This window comes from Limulus polyphemus, unplaced genomic scaffold, assembly GCF_000517525.1.
Source record: "Limulus polyphemus unplaced genomic scaffold, Limulus_polyphemus-2.1.2 Scaffold679, whole genome shotgun sequence".
Taxonomy (NCBI): Eukaryota; Metazoa; Arthropoda; class Merostomata; order Xiphosura; family Limulidae; genus Limulus; species Limulus polyphemus.
The window spans coordinates 275,707-287,277 of record NW_013666289.1 but is presented as its reverse complement, the minus strand read 5'-3'; the positions used below and the strand labels follow the sequence as shown (position 1 = coordinate 287,277).

Sequence of the window (11,571 nt, the reverse complement as noted above, 5' to 3'; positions counted from 1 at the left end):
ATAAAGCTACCTGAAAAAAATAATTTGTTTAAACATACAACAAAAAAGTGATTCATCACGATAATAGGGTTTTATTCACATCGTTGTTGCTTGGAGACTCATGGAACTTGTAATGCAAAAGAACGTAGCACTATGAGTAAATATATGCAACTATGTTTTAACATACAAAAATTAATAATAAATCATATCAGACAGAGATTTAATTCGTCAATTTTTTGATTAAAAGTTGGTTACCCAAAGTTATTTTCCGAAACCTCCGCTAGATGATGATATTTTATATTGCTGGTTAGATTTTTCTTCATCATTAAGTACGGTAGTACTTAATAGTAGGGATCGTGATAAAACAAATGACGGCCATAAATATAATATGTTTAAAACGACATTAAAATATCTGAATATTAACAATGACTATTTCACAGTTGTGGTTGAGCGAAACTAAAGCCTTTTGTAGTTATAAAGACGCTTAAATCGCTATATTCGTGTTTATGGAATGAATCAAAATTTCACTATTTCAACGAATTTTCATGTAAATAAGTATGTAAGTGACTTTTCCAGACAAGCATACAGAAAAAATGACGAACCTTATCGCTGTAATTATTTCAGATAACTCTTCTGTTTGGGGTTCCAGTGATTCCTTCATTGTACCGTAAAGGATATTAGTATAATATATATAAAACAGACGATGCGCTACTTTGACTTGAGGATAGGTTGATGAGTAATAAAATCGAATCGGGTATACGCATGCCCCACGCTTGGTATTGTTGGCGCACAAAACTATAGCTAATATAAAGGAAGCAAACAAATATAATAAAAAAATACATTTCATAAAGACAAGTTCGGATCGATATATATGTAATCTAGCTAGGAATACTTTTTCACACTTTTAAGTAACTCAGTTTTTGTAGTTTGACTTTAATGTTTCAATACTTTTTGTAGCATTAAAACTTTCTATATTACTATAGCTAGCTAGGTTACGTATATATCTATCCCTACTTGTCTTTATAATTTTTTATTATACTTGTATATATATATATATATATATTGTATGTAAATACGTTGAAGTGGAACATAAGGATTTTTTTTATAATGTTCAATTTGATTGTTTAAATTAGAGCTGATTTTGTGGTCTTTGGAATAGAAATACAAGAGAAAGAAACAATAAAATCTTGATAACTGTTATGGTTTAGACACCGAAAGCTGGCTAGGTATTCGAACCAACCTTTTAATTTGGCTATTTTAGGTTTTACATCAGAGGTGTGTAACGAAAACAAACCTGATATCTGAAATCCCAAAATACCACATTACGAGGTGTGTAGGGTGGGGGACATCTGCAGTTTACGTGATCTCTATCACAATCATTAGTCCTCTTGATAACATTACTCAGAAGATATAACGAAACAAGATAGTGATGTGAGATTAACTGTACCTTGTAAGGATTACAAAACGTGCTAAACATGTGTATTACACTTTTAACAAAGGGTAGAACAGCCAAGTTGTTTAGAAACATCGTGCAAAGCACACCTAATAAACATTGGTGTAAATATGTGGGAAAGTCTTCTTTTTTCCAATTGTTTAGAAAGGTTTCTTATTGAAATCATTATTGACAAAAAGTATTAAGTGCTTGTGAAAAGAAGGAAATATTTTCACAAGACAAAAATGTTATTAGAACATCTGGTAACCACATACACCCATGTACTATAAACTTGTTCAGAATAGCATTCGATATTCTAAACAGCGCCGTTCTTGAAATACGGTAACATTTCATTTGTTTGTTGTTAATCCGTTTTTTTTTTTCAGACTTACCGCTGAGCCACTGGGGGTGGTATAGGGCCACATGTAGAAAACTAACTATTTCTGTTAAAACTTTACTTTGAGGTTTACACTCGAGCACAGCATATAACATAACATCCACTGTTATGTAACAAACCCATCCGCTGGAAACCAAGTAAATACAAAAGAACTCAAAACCAGCCTTTATCATGTGAATAATTATCAAACTTTCACTTAAACAACCTTAAATAAACTGCATCCCGTTCCAAAGGCCAACCACCCTTTTATGACTCCTACCATACCAAACTTATATTTGTGTTCCGTAGTCTTACCATTCTCACCACTAAATACTAAACAAACAAATAAAAGGTGCATCGACACTATCAATTCCCTGAAAAATCTTAAAACTTCAATCAGATCTCCTCAACTCTTCTTTTTTCAAGAAAAACCAAGTTGAGAGATCTTAACCTGTCCATATGTGATAACATTTTCATCCCAGGTATTATCCTAACAGCCCTTCTCTGAACTATTTCCAACAATGCCATGTCCTTTTTAAAGTTTTAAAGTAAGAAGCCCAAGACTGAACACAGTACTCCAAATATGTCCTGATTAATGAATTATAGAGCTGTACAATGAATTATAAGCTCTTTCAAACTGTAAAGTTTAATATACTGACCAACTAGAACACCAAATTGTCGCCCATAACACTATTAAGGTTATTTCCTTCAAGAGTTATACCTATAATTCAGATTGTGATAACCCAAACACATTATCTTGCATTTATTAAAATTTAAAACTATCTGCCATATATTATCCCAAAGTAGCAGCAGCATCCTCATAGCCAGCAACACCCAAAACTTTAATTACAGATTTAAATAATTTATTGATCATTTCTTCATCTTTGCCATTGATGTAAATCAAAAAGAGTAAAGGTCCTGCCCCCTCCCCCAGTCGCACAGCGGCATGTCTGCGGACTTACAACGCTAGAATCCGAGTTTCGATAACCCTGGTGGGCAGAGCACAGATAACCCATCGTATTGCTTTGTGCTTAACTTCAAACAAACAAACAATTGGCTATCAAGAACATATCTGTAGCACTACTTTCCTTCTAGCCAGTTGTATGTCTAATGAGCCAACCTACTCCCCACACCTATAGAAATAATAATTTTATAAGTCGTTTATATGACACCTTGTGAAATAGTTCTGAAAATCCTGATACACTAGATCTACACCCATATCCTCATCTACATAAGTGATAACCTCTTCAAAGAATGTCAAAAGATTAGTAAGGCGAGATTCTCCTTTAGTAAAACTATGCTGACTATCCAACAAAAGTTTAAACTTTGTTAAATAACTTTGCAAAGCATCATTTATCAGTTTTTCAAACCTTCCCTATTACTGATGTAATACTAATAGGTCTATAATCACTGGAACAATTTTTATCATCTCCATTTTGGCACTGTCCACTATTCAGGAATTTAGAAAAGTAGTAGCAAGTGGCTTACACATCCAATCCTTAAGCTACTTCAACCCCCCTCACATTCTCGAGATTAGTAAATATGTTACAGAACTTCTCGCCCGCTCGACTTAAGATGCAAATTGTAAACTAAGAAACCATGGATTAGTAGTTTAACTTAAGTGAGGAAAAGAATTCTCAATGCAATACTCCTATAAGTTAAGCTGTCAGATACCAAATGTTGTAAATTATTTCAAAATCAACGGGAATATATATCCATGATGACATCTGTACAATTACGTATAAAAATTTAATTTCTTTTTCACGTTACGTATACCTTAATTAAGAAGTTCCCAAACCGGGTGAGCCAACCCTCTGAGGACCGCAGAAGAGTGTAAAGGGCCTTATCAAATATACAAAATACTAATTTACTCAGTATCTATAGATTCGATGAGCTAATTGAGGGAGAGGGGCTCAGTAAAGCTACTAAACATTCTGGGGAGTTTTATGCTTGGGAACCCCTGTGGCTGAGTGTATTAAAACTGCAATTTCTTCGCATTACGAAATTATTTTATTTTCTGCTAGAATCTCTACGATAGAACGATAAATGTGTGACATTTTTACAAACTGAAAAATGTTTTCATGACTCACCGACTAAAATGGCAAAGTAAGTAAACAAACATTGACCTAGTAAACCGGGGCTGGATTGAGATATTTATCACCTTTGTGCCTGTTTAGTGAGTAAATCTATTACACAATTTGAATGCTGGTTATACATACGTGCTTATAATACTATCCTAAAAAAGGGAGAGTGGACCACGTGTAAGGAAATATTCTTGAAAAATCGTGAGAATATATAATGGAAAGTTCGTGTTATTTTTCCAGTTCTGTTTTTTAATTCTTTTCTCACGCATTAATTTTCTTAAAAGTTCTTTCCACCCCCAGTACATGGTTCTTCCGTCCAACTTGCTTCAAGATGAAGTTTGTTTTAGCCGACTAATTTTGGAGTAATATTTAGCAATAATAATTCCAATAATTTTCTGATAAAATACAACCCCATAATGTTTTAACGACAAAAGAATAAACTCATTAAGCTTTTTCCTCAAAAGTATATTTACAGACGGTAATACCGTTTAATATTTTTACATAGCAATGAAAAATTACTTGAGTATCTTCTTACATCACAGTACGTAACAACTACGTTTGTTTTTATAAATGTTGCTACATCACAGCATAGCATAGTTTTGAATATTTTACTATATTGCAGTATGTAACAACTATTTTTGTGCATTTTGCTACATCGCAATATGGAAGAACTAAGTTTGAGTCAGTTGCTATATAGCAGTATGTAACAGGTAAGTTTTTCTTCTAAATGTTGCTATCATGCCTAATAAACGGTTCTTTTTTGTGTGCGTTATTGCAGAAAGGTGTGATATATGTAACAATTTAAATGAGTCTTCCAACCCAAACCCCATTGTGATGAAAAACCCTATTCGAAATATATGTATATATACCTGACAAGTACTTAAAAACAACTCCAGTGGACTTCTGCGATTTTGAAAGCTGACACGCAAGTACAATGGGGGAGGGGGGCGTCTGTTGAAGATTTGTCCAGATGTATGGTCTTGTTGTACTTCACTGAAGCTTGTTACAATGAAAATTGTTGGAAATAGTGTGAACTCCTTGAAATGCTCTGAATATGTAAACTGGACGTTAGCGTGACACGTATTTTATTGTAATATTGAATCCCTAACCATTTGTGGTGTTAATTACTCTTTAACTAAACTTCAGAGCTACAGTAGTCCTAGCTTTTTCTTTTTTTTTAATGAAAACTCTTAAAACAAAGTAAATTCAAGTACGGGAGAAAGAATATGTACATTTCTAAAAAAAAACAATATTATACTTTAAACTCAACTTTACTGCATATATATTAGCATATTTTTCAACATACACATTTTTATTAGAAAATGTTTTCTCAATTGTGCCCTTGTGTTGTTAAAGTTTGACACCAAAGTGACAAGAATTAATCAAATATAACGTCTGTACTTTAATTTTACTTTCCTTTTCTTTAGAACCCCGCTTTTCGCACATACCACGTTATCCTTAACAAACAAGGAAAGCCTTTATAACGCTAACGTACAATGTGAAGTACGCACATTCGAGCTCTTTCCTCGTGAGCATACTTGCAAAATAATCGTTTAGTGTCTGATTTAGCTGAATCAAGTCAAATTATGAAACACGTTGAAATGTATGTTTGTCTCTTTAACTTGCTTGGGATCTCAGTTGTTGTAACTTACGATATATCTAAAGTATCAGCTGATTACGTATTCAAGTTGTCTGATAATGAGAAAACGCTTGTTAAAAATAGATTTAAAGATGATGACATTTCTACTTCTTCCGCACAACCGCACTTTCTGAAAGATCTGACCACTGTGATGATTGACTCTAATATGGTCAGTAAGACAGCCTTAAGTCGAAGTACACAGCTGCTTAGCCACAGTGGTCTAAAGCAACAGACTCAATTCTTTATGACAACTTCTGCTGGTCTGTTACAAAATCGCAGAAGACCAATGCTGGAATCATTGTTATTGAACAATACAGGAGTGTCGAGTTCTAGAGTTTCAATACAACTGTCGAAGAGTCGAGATGTTTCTCGAACGAGTCCCAGTGAGTCGATTTCAGTTTCAAATCCAGTAATTGCTTCAACATCAGAACTTCCAACATCCGTTCTAAAGACTCGTGAGCAACCAAATCAAATCGTCCCATTATCAAATTTATTCACTAATAACAATACACCGTTCCCAAGTCTTCCTACACGGTTGACAAGTTCTACAGAGGATATTACCCGGATTTGGAAGGACATGAATAAAGAAGTCCGCCATCTTGTGAACTCTTTGATGAAAGAGAACCTACCGACTCTAATACGATACAGTTATGAGAGTCAGATTTCTAGTTCATGTAACAGTGCTCTTCTCCGATTACTGTTTGCTCTCAGACGACTAGAACCATGGGCCATGGAATGTAAGTAAATCATTAGAAAGATTGCTATATTATCTCAGACGACTAGAACCATGGGCCATGGAATGTAAGTAAATCACTAGAAAGATTGCTATATTATCTCAGACGACTAGAACCATGGGCCGTGGAATGTAAGTAAATCATTAGAAAGATTGCTATATTATCTTTCTTTTCTAACTAACATCTTAATTCATAACGACTTAAAATTACAAATATTATTTTTGTTCATAATATTTAGTTAATAATAACTTTTTTTTCATTCATTACAATACGAGATTGCTTTTAATGGAGAATCTAATCATTAATCTTGTTTAGCAAATTAACCTAAATCGTTAAAAACATCCCCTCATTCAGTTTTTAGTCTCCGAAGCGCCCAAATCTCTTGGGGTGTTATTGGAATTACAGTAAAAATATCAGTAATAGCGGGGGTACTCAACTGATGAATCAATACTTTCCAAACAGTAAAAATATCAGTAATAGCGGGGGTACTCAACTGATGAATCAATACTTTCCAAACAGTAAAAATTTTTGTTTTCTTCTGACTTGTTTTAAAGTGATGAAGAGTTTGTTCCAAGGACAAAATGGGACTTGGAGTGTATCATCTTTATAAACGCTAAGTAACATGATTACTATTTAATACTTATATATTTATGCTACTTTAGTGAAAATGTACTTTTTAAACAATAACAACATTGTATGTAAAAGTTGGTCTAAGTACCTTTTAAAGTTGAAGATAAAATATTTTTTCTCTTGACAGTTTACAGGAAACTTCATGCCAGTTAATAACACTAAACAAACGTTGTTATCTTATAAAAAATATCTCTGTAGTTAAATGTTTGATTATAAACAAATCTTAATGAAAAGTAAAAGAGCTTTGATAAGATATTTTAAAGATTAAAAATGAATAACGACACGCGTAGTATAAGCCGGAATATTGGAAGTATATAATATAAGATCAAGTTTTGTTTTTTAATACAATAAAATAGTTTCTTTTCATTTGTTACATGGAATAAATAAAGATATCAAAAAGGCACAAAATTTATTGTTTGTTGCTATATGAATAACAAGTCTTATGAATATTTTATATTAAAACACGAAAAATACAGTTTAAATTGCCAGATTGTTGAAATGGACGTTGGGAAACCATCGACATTAGATTGAGAATGGAAAGCTTGAGGGTAGGTTTGTTTGTAATTAAGCACAAAGCTGCACAATGGACTATCTGTGCTCTGGCCACCACGGGTATCAAAACCCGGATACTAGCGTTGGGAGTCCGCAGACATACCGTTGTGCCACTGGGGGGCGCTTGCGGGTAGGAGGAATGTGTCTTCTTCAACCTTATGCGAAAGAGTCTTTTGCAAAAAATCTACATTGTTGTCAGATAGAGCATAACCAGACATGATGACATTGACAGTAACGAAATGATGAGGCCTCGTGATCGTTTTAATAGACCCCTAGTGGAACAGTGGTAAATCTACGGACTTACAACGCTAAACTCAAGGGTTCGATTTCCCATGTTGTACATTGCAAATAAACCAATGTGACTTTACGCCAAATCAGACAAACAACTCGTTATAATATTGCTATAACATATTCTATCATTGGGCGGTTTATTTGAATTGTAAGTTGTAGGCCTAATGACACACACGTTTAAATGCTAAGTCCACAACTAAATGTAGGCCAAACGTTTCAACTCCAAGATGTATTGCTAACGTAACTTAGTTAGTAATTACCTTGTTAGATAATTAGAAACGAAACTCACCAAGTAATTGAATAACAGAACAAACGCGATAATTCTCAGTGAATGTTCATTCACTGTTTCCTAGCTGAACTAATTGTATCCTTGTTTCTAGATATTTTGCTGTTTCCGATCATTAAATAATCATTATTATCAGCAGCTCCCTCTAGCAAACAGCTCCCCAGTGGCATAGCAGTATGTCTGCAGAATTATAACGCTAAAAACCGGATTTCGATACCCGAAATGAGAAGATCACAGATAGCCCGTTGTGTAACTTAGTTCTTAACTTCAATCAAACAAACAAACAAATAAATGGCAGCATTGAAAATATAGCTTACAACAATATAATGAACTCAATTTCTGTATATATCAATGCTTTCAGCATAGAATTATCCATTTATTTTCAACCATCTAATTTTCAAAATAATAAGTAAGTTTTTCCGTTATTACAGTAATTGATGCTTCTGGAAAACTACCTGATGGTGTTATGAGAGGAACGTTGGCCGCTTTTGGGAGCTACGACAATTGTTTAGAGATAAAGGAGACCATCTCACTTGAAAGAAAATCGGACATTATAACAGGAAAGTACTGTACAGTAAAAATACGTCCACCACTTCCGAAAAAACCTAAAGTTATCAAAAATGGAGACATTATAATTGATCCGGGTATTTTTTCTGAAAAGTCGGTATGTTTACTTTTCTTCTGCAACTTCGTGAGCCAATGCGATATTTTCTCAGTAAAATTTGTTTACAGATTTATATAATTTTTAAGATAAAATAATATTCTACAAGTTTTTTTTCTTCCGAAAACATTATTATTTTCATACTTGATTATATTTTCAAGATACAAGGCTGTTTCATTTTTTTTTCGTAAAGTCAATATTTTGAATTGGGTATAATTTCACAATGCAACATTACTTCCTTTGTATATTCACAATTTATTGTATGTTTTATATATTCTGAGATATTGATTAGATGCTTTCTCACAACTAACAACTTTTAAATCAAGTCGAAATAAGTTAATCATAATATAACATGAATAGTAATGAACCAATTATAGCTAGGTTTAACTTTACTCATTCGATATTTCATTTTGTGTTACTTTAGGCTCGTAGAATATTGAAACTTGCAAAAAAGGAATTATACGCAATTTTTCAAGCTACACAAACAACCTTTTTTTTTACTGAAGTACACGGAAAGACCTACATATTCTAAAAAGTAAAATACAGTAATTCTTGCAGAAAGTTAATAGAATAAAGCTATGTATAATTTTTATAATACTATAAACCGCCATTTTTACTATTATCTGAACAATGAATCTCCTACGGACACAATGAAAACTATTTATACCACTCAATGTAATAAAGGAAAGATTTAATATATTGATCATTTTCCAGGTTACAAACATACTTGCCTCTCGTTCCTTCTTCTTTTACTTCGTCTGGTATCGAGTTGGTATGTGTGTACCGTCTGCCTGTTCGCGCGAAGACGTCGAAGGATTGGTAAAATCAGGTAAGATCTTCATCACTTCGGTCACTCGTGACTAATTCCGTAAATTTTGTATTGGAGAATGTTTATAAGTTGTACTAAGGAATCATCACTAACTCCCTAGACTAGGGGCTGGGCGTGGTCGAAGGGAGCTAGTGTACCAGGACACTGAATCATAGGATTCATGGTTCACGTGATGTTGCCAAAGGACAAAAAATAAAAAAAGAGAGATCCGCACTTTGGGGCCGTAGAAAGACTATAAGAGGGATGGTCAAATCTCATTATTCAGTCAGACAAAAGTAGCTCAAGAGATGACGGTGGGTCTATCAGTACAAAATTAAGAGCAGCTATATAACCCTTGTTTAGTTTTGCGTGAAAATTCTAAAAAAAAATTAAACACTTACTATTGCAGAATAATAATAATTTGTACTAAATATTAAATTTTGGAACCTCGTTAATTTCATGGATTACTTCTCCTAACTTTACATTAGAAACGCATATCACATAATGTGATAAGAATACTATTACAAATTAAAAATTAAAAACTTGAAGATTAATAAGAAGAAACCTGCATCATTTAATATTCAAAACTATATTGTAAAAAAACTTGCACCGTTCAACTATCAAGCACGTTTGCAAGAAAAATTGCACCGCTCAGCAATCAAAGAATATCAAATTGAAACTTGTACAATTTAACATTCAAACTTATCATATAATTATTTACATTACTTAAATATCAATTAATCATCCACAAGAACATGCACCACTGAAAATTCAGTTATTGAGGGGAAAATTTGCATCAATGCAGCATTAAACATAATTGCACAAGAAAGTGCACTGTTCAACGTTCAGTAAATTGTACAAAAACTTGCACCGCTCAGCAATCAAGGAAAGTATAAAGGCCATAAATAATCAATGGATATTGCATAATAAATGCTACACACAACAATCAACGAATATTGTAAAATAATTTGTATCATCAACAATCAAGGAATATTGTATAGGAATTTTCATCATATAATATTTAGAAGTTTTGTTCAATAATGCTTACCATTCGACATCAAAAGTATGTTATACAAAAATATGTACCACGCAACAATCATGTGATGTTGTGCGAGAGCGTGCATCACTCAATAATTAATTATTGTTTTACAAAACCTTACATGACTAAGCCATCAAAATGAATTTACACGACGTAGCCATAAAGTAATATTGTACAAAAACTCGTCTATGAAAAAATATTAAACAAAACCTACATAACTCATTAATCAAAAAGTACAGTTCAAGAACTAATACGATTCTGTTATCAAAGAATGTTGAACACGAACTTACACAAATCAATAGTAAGATTGCACAAAATGGTCATTTTGTGTTTCAAATATATGCATATAATTTCTTTAATTTTATGTTTGATATTAATACTTCGTAATACACAAAACTTATTATGATAAATGATTATAAGGTTATAATAGTTAAATAAACTAAGAAAAATATGCAAGCCAGACTTAAAATCTTTTCTTCTTTATGTCCTAAAATACGGAGTTCGCTTTTCCCTAGTGGACAGAGCGCAAATAGTCTATTGTGTAGCTTTGCGCTAAAACAAACAACCAATCAGCTTTATTTTCTGACCGAAGCTATTTACACCAAACACTTAATATTATTACCTCTTTCATAGTCAAAGACTGGGGAGACAAAGAAACTAATTAGTTTCCATTTTCATTAGATCATTTGACTCTCTAATAATATGTTAGATACCGGTGTATGTTATATTTGCCCCCCCCCGGTCTAATAAATGATAATCGGAAAGGAAAATACTATTTGGTATATTTAGTTTGATAAAAGATGGTAATAATACAACAGGACATTTGTTATTTTTCATTTTTCTTTTGTGCTTAGATACTTTCTTTCACAATGTTCCTCTTTAAGTTGGATTGCATAAGCAGATATACACAAATATTAGTGTACATAAATGTTGAAATTTCTGCACTGGGAGTGTCCATGCGATACTGGACTTTTCATAATCATTAGATTAGCTACGAAATATTTGGGTAAATCTTTATATTTATATATATATATATATATATATATATATATATATAAAT

The 11,571-nt window shown here is 32.7% G+C and overlaps 1 protein-coding gene across 1 annotated transcript in view; it reads left to right on the top strand.

Annotated features, from left to right (window-relative positions):
• Positions 1–5,403: 5,403 nt before the first annotated feature.
• LOC106459908 (nose resistant to fluoxetine protein 6-like) overlaps positions 5,404–11,571 on the top strand; it is a 37,377-nt gene continuing 31,209 nt past the window's right edge. Inside the window, exons 1-3 of the mRNA XM_022386478.1 lie at positions 5,404–6,247; positions 8,435–8,667; positions 9,379–9,493. Coding sequence (XP_022242186.1) covers positions 5,458–6,247; positions 8,435–8,667; positions 9,379–9,493 — 1,138 coding nt within the window. The 5' untranslated portion in view covers positions 5,404–5,457. The remainder of the gene's footprint in view (positions 6,248–8,434; positions 8,668–9,378; positions 9,494–11,571) is intronic.